The following is a 15438-nucleotide window of genomic DNA, read 5'->3' as shown; positions in this document are numbered from 1 at the left end:
TTCCTTCCTTCCTTCCTTCCTTCCTTCCTTCCTTCCTTCCTTCCTTCGTCTTTCCTCCCTCCCTCCCTACCTCTCTCCCTCCCTCCTCCCTTCCTCTCTCCCCTCTTTCTCTGTCTCTCTCTTACACACACACACACACACACACACACACACACACGCACGCACGCACGCACTGATTGGGAAAGAAAAATGCCACAAATAAAATATGGAGCCTAGGATGTCATTGCTGCAAATTTCTAAATTCTATGAGCAGGCAGCAATATTTTAAATGTCACTCTCTGGGAGAGGATGCAGTGTGTTTACCAGATGTGGAAAACTTGGTACATAATTAACTTCTTGTTACCACTGGAGCTAAGTATGCAGGTCTGGGTCCTGGCCAGTCTGGCTCCATCTTGCTGGCATTGTAGAGAGGCAGAAAACCAGAGGACGCCCTCTGTCTGCTGTTCTGTTCCCGACAGCCTTGAGACTCTGCTAGTCCTTCCAAGTGGTAACGAGGGTCTGACTTATTCTAAGTGCTGAGTCCTTTTTTTTTTTAATTTTTTTTGGTTTGTTCTTTGGTTTTTATTTTTATTTTAGAGAAAGAGAGAGAGAACGAGCACGTGCTTAGTGGAGGAGCAGAAGGAGAGAGAAAATCTTAAGCAGACTCCCCACTGAGTGCAGAACCCAATGCAGGGCTCGAGCTCACAACCCTGAGATCATGACCTGAGCTGAAATCAAGAGTCAGATGCTTAACCGACTGAGCCAGCCAGGCACTCCTAGGTGCTGAGTTCTGGGAACCTACATCCATCTATATTAAGGGCTCTAACTCTGGGTTACCATTATCTTTGAACTCTTCAAAAAGTGTGACAGGAAATTAAGATAATACCCAGGGGCCAAAAATGAAGTGAAACTCAAAATCCAACAAGATGAGCTGAAGCCAGAATCTGACTTAGGGATATCTTTCTGATAAAGACAAATGTTCCAGCCTTGGATTTTAATAGCCACGTAGACACAGATGGCATAAGAGACAAAACTTAGATCCATGCAAAGGGGGACGTTGGATCAGAGAGCCCCTCAAAGAGAAATCCCTTGGTGAAAGGTTGAAGCGAAACAAAACCATCAAACAAACAAAACCTCACTGCCACAAAGGAGACAGTAAAGAAACTGCATGTTTCAGCCCTGGTTATGGGGGAAGAGGAAAAAGTCTCCCACAGGAAGTTGAAACTATACTATGGCTTCATGTGGGAATGCCGTCTAAATTTACATTACCTATGTTGTAATGTAACAACAACAAGAAGAGCTCTCAAGCAAAGAATGGTTTTATGTGTTCACAGGCTGGTAATACCCTCAGGTACCCGACAAAAACAAACGCATATCTTGCGTGGAAGAATGTACTTAAAGTCTATTCCTCAAAGAATTCCCTCAGAGAAAGTTCCATTGAATATGAGTTCAATGCTAAAAAATCATGAAACACATAAAACCAGAGAAGGGAAGCCACCTTGAGAGAAGCAGCAAAAATAATAAATAGCAGGGGCTCCTTGGTCAGACGCTCAGAGCGTCTGACTTAATTTCAGCTCAGGTCGTGATCTCAGGGTCGTGAAATTCAGCCCCTCGTCAGGCTCCACGCTCAGCCAGGAGTCTGCTTGAGAATCTCAATCTCTCTCTCCCTCTGCCCCTCCCCCACTCTCTCTCTCTCTAAAATAAGTAAATAAATTTTTTAAAAATTTAAAAAAATAATAATTAATAGCAAAATCAGACATGTAAAAGTTGCCGATGTTGAAACAACAGCTATAGAACATAAACTAAGTATATTTAATATACAGGAATAAAGGAAGATGTGGAAAGTGTGAGTAGAGATCAAAGCAACATAAATGAAAAATAGCTAAAATTAAGAACTCAGTAGAAGGTGCCCCTGCTCCTCCTAGCTGGAGTGTTATCAGTGAAGGCCTGACAGGGAGCCTGACCTCTCACTCCTGCCCAGTATCAACAGAGGCCAAGTGGGAATGTGGACTTCTACTCCCAGCTTTTTTTTTTTTTTTTTAAGATTTTATTTATTTATTTGACAGAGAGCGAGCGAGAGCAGGAACACAAGCAGGGGGAGTGGGAGAGGGAGAAGCAGGCTTCCCACCGAGCAGCGAGCCCGATGCAGGGCTCAATCCCAGGATCCTGGGACCACGACCCAAGCCAAAGGCAGACGCTTAACGACTGAGCCACCCAGGCGCCCCCCCACTCCCATCTTACAATGACAAGCAAGACCCCTTCCACAAGCACAGTGTCAGAGAAGTTCTGCTCAAACAGAAAATGTCGATAAGATCCACAGTCTCCTACGACCCCAAATGTCCAGAACTCAACTGAAAATATTTCATTATAACAAAACCCAAGGAAATTTCTGCTTGAATGAAAAATAATACCAATGCTTGGATGACACAGATGTTAGGAGGAGCTGAGAGGATTTTAAAGTAGCCATCAGAAAAATACTTCAGCAAGCAATTACGAATATACTTGAAATAAATGAAAAAATAGTGTCAACAAAGAGAGAAGAACTAAATGGAAATTTTAAAACTGAAAAATACAATAACCAAAGAAAAAAAAACCACACACACACAAAAAAACCTCAGTGGAGGGGGCTGACAGCAGAGTGGAGAAGACAAAGGAAAAAATCAGCTAACCTGAAGATAGAATAATAGAAAGTACCCTATCTGAACAACAGAGAGAAAGGAGGGGGAAGTTGAACAGGAGGCTCTGGGTTGGTGCTGGCAAAATGGCGCACCCAATGAGGGCATGGAAGCTCTGTATGCCTTCGCCCATACCTTGCCTGGGGCAGTTCTTCCATTTGGCTGTTCCTAAGTGTATCCTTTATAATGAATGGGTAATAAACTGAGAAAACAAAAGACAAATCACAATGACTCCAGTCTGTGTGCATCTGCTGAAGAGTATGGTCGCCTGCTGGATGAAAACGTGGGATCCAAGTTCGATGGCATTGGTGTGAGTGCAAAGGCTAGCAAAGGTAATGCCCGTCCCCAGCAGCTCAGACGAGAGGCTGATTGGGAATACTGGCGGCACCACAGAGATGTGAAAAGTATTAAGAAAAAAGAAACACTTCAAAAAGGAGAGGCTGAAAACCACTCAAAAAACTAAAAAGCAAAGAAAATGAATGTTTCCAAAATAAGTTAAGGATTAAAATTCTACTTACTCCTAAAAAAAGGATGAGTAGGGTCTCAGGGACGAGTGTGACTAAAACAGCTATAAAAGTGGCTCAGTTGGTTAAGTGTCTGACTTGGTTTCAGCCCAGGCAATGATCTCAGGGTTGTGAGGTCGAGCCCCATGTTGGGTTCTATGCTGGGCGTGGAGCCTGCTTAAGATTCTGACTCTCCCTCTCCCTCTGCCCCTCCTCCCTCCTCTAAAAATAACAATAATAATAAATAAATGGGCGAAGATAATGGAACATAAAGGGAGGTAAGTCTTCTACACTTCACTCAAACTGGTAAAATACTGACACAGTATTGACACACGTGGATGAATTAGGTGTGTGTCATGCAATGATTAGAGGAGCCACTCACAAAGCTAATGCCAAGATATACTCAAAAACTAAAAAAAAATAGGACAATCAAAATTGAATTCTAAAAAATGTTCACGGAAGACAGGAAAAGGAAAACAGAGAAATGAAAAACAGAAGGAATGAACAGAAAATAAAAATGAAATGGTTAAGCCTTCACCTCCAATAATTGCACTGAATGTAAATGGTATAAATATAACAATTCAAAGGCATACAATTGGCAGAATGGCTTAAAAAAATCTGACTACATCCATACCATGGAATGGTACTCAGCAATACAAAGAAACCAACTACTGATACGCACAACTTGGATGATCTTAAGGGCATTATACTAAAGAAAAAAGCCAATTTTAAAGGTCACATATGTATGATTCTATTTTTACATAACATTTTTGAAATTATAATAAAGATGAAAACAGATGAGTGGTTTTGAGGGCATAGAGACAGGGGGTGAGGGTAGGGACAATGGGTATGACTATAAAAACATGGCAAGAGGGATAGCTTTTTGGTGATGTAATAGCTCTGTATCGTGATTTTGGTGGTGATTACATAAATCTACACATGTGGCAAAGTGGCACAGAGCTTTACACACACATTGAACCAGTATCAGTTTCGGAAAAAGTGAAGGCAGATCTGAAGAACTGCCTAGACTATCTAGAATGTAACATGGAACAACATAAAGGGGAAAATATGAAAAACAGTGTACAAAATATGGAGGACAGAATGAGAAGATCTGATATTATCTAACTAGTGTTGCAGGAGGAGAAAATAGAAGGAACAGGGGAGAGGCAAAACTAGAAGAAATGGTATTGGAAAATCTGGAATTTATAAAAGATACAAATGCTTAGATTTGGGAAGCACAATGATTCCCAGGTGGGATAAATAAAAAGAAATTTATGTAGGGAAATTGTAGCAAAACTGAAGAAAACCAAAGATGAAGAGATCTTTTTTTAAAAGATGTATTTATTTTAGGGGCGCCTGGGTGGCTCAGTCGTTAAGCGTCTGCCTTCAGCTCGGGTCATGATCCCAGGGTCCTGGGATCGAGCCCCACATCGGGCTCCCTGCTCCGCGGGAAGCCTGCTTCTCCCTCTCCCACTCCCCCTGCTTGTGTTCCCTCTCTCGCTGTGTCTCTCTCTGTCAAATAAATAAAATCTTTAAAAAAAAAAATTAAAAAAAATAAAAGATGTATTTATTTTAGAGAAAGAGAGAGTGAGAGAGTTTGTGTGTGTATGTGTGTGTGTGTGTGAGTGGGGGGAGGAGCAGAGAGAAGCTCCCTGCTCAGTTGGGAGCTGGACACCCAACTGACTGAACCACCCAGGCATTCCCCCCTCTTTTTTTTTTTTAAAGATTTTATTTACTTATTTGAGAGAGAGTGAGAGAGAGCGAGAGAGAGCACAAGCAGGGGAGGGGCAGAGGGACAAGCAGACTCCCCGCTGTGTAGGGAGCCTGAGGTGAGGCTCAATCCCAGGATCCTGAGATCATGACCTGAGCCAAAGTGAGATGCTTAACTGACTGAACCACCCAGGCGCCCCTACAAAGACAAAGAGATCTTTAAAAGGTGGAGTACATGGAAGTCTTGGTGCCAAACTTACCCAACATGGACATCCTGAAGAATGACATTCATCCCAGTGGAAAACAACCCAAGCTAAAACTACTGGAGGAACCCTGGCTCTATCAGACAGAGAAGACACTCAAACTGAGATTGAGCTCAAAGTGAACAAGACTGGGGGTGCTGTGGTTTCATTTTGACACACCTTTGGTCTGTCCTCTAAATTAATAATCAGGCCCTTTGATTTCTCTGGATAGGAACGCATCAGGTCAAACATATCTAATTTGGGTTTTAATTGTTCTCTCCTAATTTGGTGTTGTGAGGGGATTCATATTTAAATTGAGGGCGTTTTTATATCGCTGACATTGAATTATTAAAATATCCTGACGCTATCATTTCATGTCGCTGCGTAATTTCTAGTGAGCAATACTGACCACCTGTGGTCTCAGGGTTGATTTCCCTGATACACTTACAGTTCTAATCCATTTCAGTCCCTAGGGGGTATCAAAATTGCCAAGCACTGGTCCCAAGAAGAATACCCAAAGGAAACAGTGGTTGGTATTGGGAGCCCAAGCCTTCAGAAAGTGGGCAACTCTGTCCTGTTAACTGTTCCTCTAGTCCCGAAAGGAGAGCCGCAAGGGAAGGATACACGAAGCAGCAGAGGGTAAAGGGGAGATCTCTGTTCCTGCTTGTCTCGTGTTTCCATGAGGGGCCCACTAGGGCGGCCTCTGCCTGACCCCCTTCATCCCCGCTCCAACTTTCAGGTAGGAAGTCACTCCTGGAGTGGGAAGGTCTTCTCTCACTGGTGGGTTTAGTTGAAGGAATGGAAGAAGCCTGGTTCTGCCCCTCCTGGGCTTTACCCTTCCAACAGCCTGCCCTCAGAGGATGTACACTCTCTCTGTTTTGGGGCCCACTTCTGCTCCCCCAGTTGTTGAGCTCTGCTTCTAAGAGGAAGGGCAAGTTTACTGCTGAGCCTATTGTGACATTCAAGGTACATTCTCCAATCCAGCCTTTATCAGGAACTAGGCTACTCTTTTTATTGTTACCTGACTATCTTGGATCCCTTAGTCCTCACTTAGCTCTAGACTCAAGGTGGAAGTTATTTATTGGTCCCATAATGTCCCAACAATGTCCTCAGTTGACTCTAGGCACCAGCTATAAAACTGTTGTTAGTTCCGTTCTATCCAGTCCTACCAAATCTCAAGGCAGTTTCTTCAGGCAAAGAATTCTACAGAAAACAGGTGGCCCATCCAGACAGTGCCTCCTTCAACCTGACCTTTCTGCTGCTCTCCTCTAAGGAACCAACCTCGAGTTCTCATTGGCCTGAGTTAAGGATCATCTTTTTCCTATTGCCTATTGGGCTGATACATTTTTAGTGTTGTCCCAGCAGATAAAGAACAAGAGAACAGGGGCACCTGGGTGGCTCAGTCGGTTTAGCGTCTGCCTTTGGCTCAGGTCATGATACCAGGGTCCTGGGATCGAGCGCCGCATCGGGCTCCTTGCTTGTCAGGGAGCCTGCTTCTCCCTCTGCCTGCCACTCCCCCTGCTTGTGCTCTCTCTCCCTCTGACAAATAAATAAATAAAATCTTTGAAAAAAAAAAAAAAGAACAAGAGCACAGATATACTCCATTGAAAATTACTTCCCTCAAAATTTTGTCAAGACACCTTCTCAGAGGTAGACAAAAAATATCAGGACATGGACTTTGGAAGATATTTCTAAGAAAATGGAGTCACTAGATTTATTGCCACTTACAAAAAATGATGGCCTATCATACTCATCAGAGACACTGATACATAATGTTTTATAAAAACCACATTGACTATTGTCTCTATCGGAAGACCGAGGCAGAGGAGAAAAATAATAAATATATTCTTTATATCTTGTAAGGATCTGGCCAAAAGAAAACCAAAATAATAAGCTTACTTTCAGCCCACCTTCTTGGAAAATGAAGGCTCTCGGTAAGAAAAATGGGAATGTCACTACTTGCTAGACAGAACTATAGGGAAATGTTTAAAAGGCAAATCACCTTATGGCAGGATAGAGATACGGAAATGCAAAGTCCTGGTTCTAGCATCAACTTTGGGTTAACCTTAAAACCTTTGGTGCTTCAGTTTCTGTGTTTGCAACTTGGAAATATGGGCTTCATTTGTATTATTTTAATGAGTGACATAGTCTGATGTTAATACCATTATAACAGTTGAAATATATAATTTTTAACAGTTGAAAAATATAAGCAATGCCCTTCTACAAAGGTTACCTTGAGCACTGAAAGACAAGGAAGATAATGTTTATAAGAATCCTTTGAAAAATCATGCATGATGAAGGTATTATTTATCAAAAGAAAAGCATATCAATTCTTGAAAATCGGTGTAATGATACATGAGATGAGGCTTAAAGTGGTTACGTATCTTCTCCATTAGTCCCAGGAAATGAGGGAAGAAGTTCCAGAGCCTGTATTTTCCGGTTACTTGTCCCTGCAGCTCCTGGTTCACCCCACTAAGGATGCTGCTAACCGGTCATCAGCAAGATACATGTTTTGTGTGGTTTTCCAGGACTAGAGATGGACCTGTATTGATCAAATGTATAACTAAAAGCAAACAATGATGAGGGTTGGCCAGGGATAAGGTGGGCTGCCAGTCGTGGGTATGGAGTAGAGCAAGGGACTTGTCTGCAGAGGGGGTCTTCCTCATATTTCATTCATTCCTTGTCCCTTCAGCCCTTAGACAATCACTACTAACCACCACCACCAGGTGCTACGTTGAGCAGTTCACACATACACTGTAATTTCATCCTCACAACACCCTTATGAGATAGATCCTACCTACCCATTTTACAGATGGAGAAACTGAGGTTTAGAAAGTTTGAGTAATTTTCTGGAGGTCACTAAGCTACTGGAATTGGGATTTGCTTTATGGTGTATTCATTGGCACTTTTTGACATGCTATTTTGTGATTATTGCCAAGCGATTTTCCACGGTTTTTCTTTTCTTGGTGAGGCAGAATAGGGCCTTTAAGGGCCTAGACTCAACCTTGTCATTTCTTTGTAACTCTACCGTGAACTACCTATGTAACTGTGGATCTGACTCTCAGCCTCTGTTTTCTTGTCTGTAAATGAAAATAAGCAAATATTGTCTCATAATACACACGATTCTCCAATTCAATGCAATACATTTTAATTCTTTCATAAAACAAACAGTTCTCCAAATGTATGCCCACTGTGCTGGGACTATTGTCTGTACACTTTCCAAGTGCCTGACATCCCACAGATGTCAATAAACACTTGGTTTTCATTAAAATTTAACCCAGATATCAGTCAGAGCAGCCTCTGTATGTTAGAAGAAGATGGCTGAGAACAAGGAGCTGGTTTATCCTCTTTTTTTCTTCAGTTGAATTTGACTTCACAAATGTGAAATAGCTCCTATGTTTCAATCTTCATTTAATCTTTCTTATTCCCTCCCTAGAACTGACCCAGAGCCCTGTCACTGGGCAACCAGAAGGGGCAGGGGCTCCCCAAGGCGCCGCGAGCAGACGGAAAGAGATGTGAGGGAGTACGTGAGGAACCTACCGTGGGACAGACACTGTGAGCTGTGATGGGCGTGTGTTTACTTACCACTGAACCCTCATGTGAAGTTAATTGTTCAAAACCCGAGAGAGTGCTTGGAAAACAACGGTGTCAGATATGGACAAATGGCAAAGTACCAGCTTCGGGAATTAAGCATGATTCTTAAAATTATATAATTTTTAATTATTGCAAATTCCCCATTATTCCAATCCTGCCTCTGAACGATTAGTGTGAAAAGCTATGTTCGTTTGGGCGGTTTCTGCCCCCTTCGTGACTGCATGGTATTTGCTACTGGGAGAGAGGAAGCAGATTTCCTCTTGTCCCTCCTAAAACTCTCAGAGCCTTGCTTACTTTGCTAGTCTCTGGATCGAATTTACTCTACAAGGAAAGGAAACTTGATTTGCTTTCAGGGTCTACAGGACTGTCCAGGTGAAAGGTTCCCATCAGGCTAGAGTCCTGAGTCCTAACTAGTACTGACTAGTTTAGACCAGGAGCTGATGAGAGCAACCAATTAGCACTGTGTTAAAACCTTCAGCAACCGGGAATTTTGTGGATTACTGTGCTCACTGCCTATAGCAATTTGGTTGGAGAAACATAATGCCACAGAGGTGGTGAGAAAGAGGGGGACAAGGACAGGGAGGGTGGAAGGAGGAGGGGGAGGGAGAGAGAAAGAGAGAAAAGGAGAGAGAGAAAATGAACACAACTTGGACTCAAAAACAATTCAAGTAAATTCAAAGGAAAGGCATTTTGTAAAAAAATAAAATATAATAAAATAAAAAGCAGATATTTCAGATATAAATTTGTCACCTATACATTATATAAATGGCAAGCCTAATCTAGCCCAGAAAGGACTGCACAAAATTGCCTCTGGTTTAAAATAAAGGCCAATGTACATAAAGGTATCTATCTGTTCAAATTTTGGGCAAGGGCATAGAGAGTTCTATTCATTTTATTTTAAAGAAAACTCAATCCTGAGAAATAACCAAAAATAAAATACAGACATAAAAGACAAAGTGAAAGTCAAGGAAAATCAAGTAAACAAGGAGTAGGAAAAAAACATAAACAAAGCACATTTAGTTCCTAAGTTTAGAGAAAGAAAATCCTTGGTGTCACATATCTCCTGGGATCAGAATCTACATGTTGTTTTAACACCCTGCCATTTCTGCAAACACACACGTAGCCATCCACATTTCAGACCTCCCCTCTTGTTTGTTTTTTCTTTCATGCTTGAGATTTTTACTTTTTTCATTTTGCCTTTTACTTTAGCCAAAACAACCTGCCTCCCCTATCATTTTTCATGTTAGGGCTGGACTCATGCCGGCCAGGGATTGACCCAGAACTTCCAGGCTCCTTCATCTCAGCTGAATCTTCTACACATTCCTTTCTCGCAGAGTTTTTTTCTTCTGTTTGTTTGTTTGTTTGTTTAATTTCTGGCTCCATCTGTCTGATTCTCCAATTTCTCTTAGTCCATGAATCCCAGGGATGCTTTAAGACTTAGCTGTATAGACAGTCTATTCTGTTCATATTTAATTTAAAGTTAGTGGTCTTATTTTTTACTTTCTTATAATGTCAAACATCAGATGTAACTGGTGTCAATTCCCACATCAGACAGATCAAGCAGAATGAGTTAAAGATCCACAGAACCAGGAGAGACTGAAGGCTTGCTAAGTAAACACTCTCTGGCCACAGATCCCACAGAAACAGTGATGGGTTATCTTGGTTTTGATCACTAAACCAGGAGGTACCACAGAGCTACAAGTTAGGGTTCTAGACACATAGAAATTCTTTATCCTAATAAATTAGGATATAATAATTATCCATTAGGTCAAATCTTCTAAAGTCAAGAGTCATTTTCTCTTTCATATTGTATACCTCCTGGTATCAATTAATATGTATGGGTTAATCACATTTCTTCTTGAAACAGAAGACAGTTAAAATTACGTTAATGTCAGTGTATGAGATTCATCCAAAAGCTTACTTTAAACTTATTTAAGTGATGGGAAAGTTATCAAAATGTAGGTTTTAGTAAAAGTGCTGAATCCTAACTCAAGATATAATGTAATAGAAGCTAAGTAGCGATGCTAAAATTACTTGGAGGTTTAAACATTCTGAAATTTCTAATAGAATAATGCAGTACCAAAAGCTACCAAAATAAAGTGAACATAGATTATGGATCTTATTGGCTGTATGTGTACAAACATACACTACACTTGGTTAAAGTAGCAAACTATATAGCATCCGACCCTTTAAAAGAAGGTAGATATTCTGGAATTAAGGCAATAGAAACTGATATGGTCAGGGTGAAATATTTGTCTTAAGCCTCTTTTGTCATCTTAGCATGAATAGAGACATTGGAAAGCACCACTTCCCGAACAAGACTTGAACTAAGACCTATCTGATAATTCAATTTATAAAAATAAAATTATAGTTGTCTATCAATTTTCACACTGGTCAAAGAATCAAACCCTTTACCTAAATTTCCTTTGCTATATGCAGGTGTGTATCACGCCTGAAACATTATGGGAAGTTCAGTGATGGCAACAGTCCATTAATCATTTGCTAGAAATCCACTTCCTTGCCTTGAAATTATACTTAGCGATAAGAAATAAACAGTTGTCTTATATCGAATATGTGGATTTTATAATCTGGAATCTCAAGTAATAATCTCTACATGATGACTGATGGAAACAAGGTTTAGGGTCTCAAGTTAATTCATTACTGTCTTTTTCAAAGATGAGGCTTTCACGGATTCATTAAAACAAATAAAGATATAGGTTCTAGTTTCTTCTTTGTTCCCTTTTATAGTTAATACATACTATAGATGCTCTCATAACATACATTCTACCAACAGGAAAATGTAGATGGAGATTGGATCAGGGACTGGACTCAACTGACATAATTTACAAAGTAGAAAAGACAGGAGGAATACAATGAAAAATGCAACCTTAGAGCCAAGGCTCCCAGGCTTAGTAGCAGAACACCCCTACTAGTGAGAGGAAACTCATCAGCATCAAATAAGGGATATCTTGAAATTTCTTAGACTCCGGATGAGCAATTAGAATTCAGTGCTACTGGATTATTACATAATGCAAAGTCTTGCATGTTGGTTTTTTAAAAAACAACAGTTACTCTTTACCAAGTGCCTGTCAAGTGCTGAACATGCAGGATCTCACTTAGCCCTTCCTACCTCCGTATTACCTGTGGGCAGACAGGCTAGGTGAGCTAACTCTAATGCTGCCCTGTGGTAGAGCCGTGATTTGAACCCGGTCTGCTCATGTGATGGGGCTAGAAATTTCTCTCTTCTGCAAGAAGCTTTTTATATATATTTAATTCCTATTGTGGCCATAAAGAAACATGTTTCCATCTCCTAATTTATCTTATGAATTTATTGCTTTAGATTTATTGTTCTCATCCAAGATTTAACTCCATCTTTTGACAGATGACCCAGTACCCACCTTGGTACCCACCTTAAGTCCCACCTAAAGGTTCACGTGTAAATAGTTTTCCTTTTTCTCAAATAGGATGGATGCATACAGTGAATAAGTACAAATAGTTCCATCTTAAAAAGAACTAAGGTCACTAGATCATCTCCTTTATTTTTTCTGTTTTACATAAATTCTTCCAATATATATTCCTAAGAGTTTATCAGCCTAGCCACTTGTTTGACACTTTGCTTGATATCAGGTGGTTAGGTAGATTAGTACTTTTTTGAACGTATTTTATGGGAACACTAAAATATTATTTTTAAATTCAAACACAGCCATGTCGCATCTGGCCCCTAATTAAATGAGACTGTTTTCAATATCCACTTCCTTTCAAATGGCTCCCTTCGTACCTGCTCAGTACCTTTACTCCCTCTCTACCTCTCTGAACACTTTTCATTCCTGGTGACTAAAACTTAAAAAAGACCACCCCCCACCCAAGGTGAAAGCAGCCCGCTGCCCCACCAGCTCACAAGGAACGGTGGACTGGAGGCAATTCCTTTGAGAAGGATCTCCTGGAAAGTCACGGACGAGAGGCCCACCAAATCTGCTAGCACATCTGAGGACTATTTACCTGTTCCGGCGTCCCCCAGGGGCCTGTGTGTTGAGCAGAAGCAACAGTCCAAGATGACATAGTTCAGGACATTGAAGAACAGCCCGATAATTCCAGCACTGAGAACCAGCACGGGCTCCTCCGTCTTCTGGGGATCAATATACCTTTTGACAGCTTCAACCAGGATGCTGAACATCAGAGCCACGGCAAAAATGGAGTTTCCCAATGCTCCCACCACATCTGCCCGGAGAAACCCGAAAGTGCTCTTCCTGTGCTGTTTTATGCTGCTGGCCCTCACGCCAAACAGAGCTATGATCATGGACACCAAGTGGGAGAGGACAGCGAAGGCATCGGAGGCCAAAGAGAGGGAATTGCCTATGTGGGCGATCACTAGCTCCACCACGAAGAGGAGGATGCTCACGATGCACATGAGGATTAATCGGAAGCTTCTTCCCGAGTATCGCCCCATGGCGCCCAGCTCTCGGGCCGTTCCTTGCCCTCTCCCGGGAAGGCTGAGCTGTGAGGGGAGCAAGCTACAGATTTAGTTGTTATGACTCCTGGATACTCTCCCCTTCAGACTTTCAGCACTTGTCATATTTGGAAATCACCTTTTATAGGCTGCTATAAAGCTATAAAACAGTTTAAAGGGCAATTAAGCAAGAAATGTCACGTGAGCTGGGACTTATGGAAATTGAAGACACCAGCTTCAGATGCAGACTCAAGGGGAGTTTGTTTGTTTATTGTGTGTTTCGTTACAAAAGCCAAGAGCCTCTGTGTCTTTGAATCATGTAGAAGCCCATCCGTGGCTTCGGCCTCTCCAGTCTCGGTGTGTACGATAACTACTCTGGTGAGATGAGCCATTTGACGTGAACATCATGTCTTGTCTACCCGGTGGGTAAATATTTTGAATTCTGTTAAGTGCATGGAACAGGGAACATTTCTAGGGGTCACTAATCCACTGATCAGAGCTACAATAAGTAAAAGCCAAAGATGAAGCTAGGGTGATTTTTCTACCGCCTTGTCCGTTGATCTGGAATAAACAAGAACCCTACTTCCAAACATTCTCCATAAAGAAGACAAGAAAAACAGTCCTCATGTTCAGAAAAGATAAAGCACCTTTAAGCTGAAGGAGTTAACGACATAACTCCAGTTAGTTTCAGGAAGAAAGCCAAATTATAGTAAGTTGATTTAGCTGATGCAAGGAATTTTTTTTTGTTTTTAATCTTATCATCTGTCACTTATAAACCATAAAGATTTACCAGGTCCCGAATATCTAAAACAGTAGCGGCCTCTATTGTTTTGAGTAGACTGCCTACAGTCAATCCTTTGCAGAGATACAGACTGAAATTACTATACCCAATCTTTTCTGAATTTAAAGTCTGACTGTGAGGGTTAATTTTAAGTGTCAAGGTAACTGGGCCACCAGGTGCTCAAGACACTTGGTCAAACATCATTCTGAGTGCTGCTGTGAGGGTGTTTTTTGGAGGAAACTGATATTTGAGGCCGTAGACTGGGTACAGCAGATTGCTCTCCCTGATGAGGATAAGCCTCATCCTTTCCGTTGAAGGCCCAAACAGAGCAAAATGGCTGACCCTCCTGTGAGTAAGAAAGAATTGCTCCTGCTGGCTGCCTCCAAGCTAGGGCACTGGCTTTCTCCTGCCTTCAGGCTTACACCAAAACATCAGTTCTTCCTGGGTCGCCAGCTTGTGGCCTTTTGGACGAGAACACCATTGACTCTCCCGGTTCTCGGGCTTGCAGATCTTGGGACTTCCCAGCCTCCATTATTGCATGAGCCAATTCCTTATAATAAATATTTCTGTTTATATACACATCCTACTGGTTTTATTCATCTGGAGAACCCTAATATACTGCCTTTAACTAAAACCTGACAATTTCCATGCAGCCCCTATAATTTCCTCAGAATCTCAGAAATGATCTCCCATTCAGCTGATGTTGTAAAGTGAGACTTCTAATACAACCAGATGGTGCAAATCACTGCACTCAGACTATCCCACTCATCCATCCATGCAACAAATACTAAGTTCCTACATGTCAGACATGGTCTTAGACTCTGAGAAGACAGCAGTGAATAAAAGAGAGAAAAATCTGCCCTCATGAAGCTTACATTCTAGTGGGGGAGAGAGAGAATTAACAAATTATTCATGAATGTATTGAATGTCCGATGGTAATAAGAATTATGGACACGAATGAAGCAGAGAAGAGGGGTATAGTGTTGACATAGAAGTGGGGGTGTTATTTTAAATAAAGTGGTCAGGGAAGAATTGACTGACATGTCCCTGAGTACAGATCTGAAGGAGGTAAGAAACTGAGCCCCGGAGACGCCTGAAAGAAGTTCTTTCTGGGCAGAGGAAGCAGTGAGCATGGGAAGTTAAAGGAGCAGCTAAGTTGCTCAGCCTGGTTGGAGAGGAGTGACTGAGGGAAACAGGTTATGAGGTCTGAGAGGGCGATGGTGGGAGGGGGACAATCACGTGGGGTCCTGAGAGGGGAGAGCAGAATGACAAGATCTAATTTACATCTTAAAAGACTCTTTGGATCCTGTGTTGAGACTACATGAGAGTAGGGGCACCAAGTCAATTGCAATGATCTAAACAAAAGACTGGTGACTTCGACCAGTTGGGAAGAGGGAACTTCCAGGCAAAACCGGGCACATAATGCACGGGCTTCAGTACGAAATGAAAGTGCAAGACCTTTTGTTGAAAAATTATTAAGAAATTTTAAACGGTGTAGTCACTATGA

At 41.6% G+C, this 15438-nt stretch overlaps 1 protein-coding gene across 1 annotated transcript in view; it reads right to left on the bottom strand.

Moving 5' to 3' along the window:
- SLC30A10 (solute carrier family 30 member 10) overlaps window positions 1-14072 on the bottom strand; it is a 37970-nt gene extending 23898 nt beyond the window's left edge. The window contains exon 1 of the mRNA XM_035010108.1: window positions 12703-14072. Coding sequence (XP_034865999.1) covers window positions 12703-13150 — 448 coding nt within the window. The 5' untranslated portion in view covers window positions 13151-14072. The remainder of the gene's footprint in view (window positions 1-12702) is intronic.
- Window positions 14073-15438: the final 1366 nt, after the last annotated feature.

This window comes from Mirounga leonina, unplaced genomic scaffold, assembly GCF_011800145.1.
Source record: "Mirounga leonina isolate KUSES-001 unplaced genomic scaffold, KU_Mleo_1.0 Mir_154, whole genome shotgun sequence".
Taxonomy (NCBI): Eukaryota; Metazoa; Chordata; class Mammalia; order Carnivora; family Phocidae; genus Mirounga; species Mirounga leonina.
This window is presented reverse-complemented; position numbering and strand designations above follow the sequence as displayed.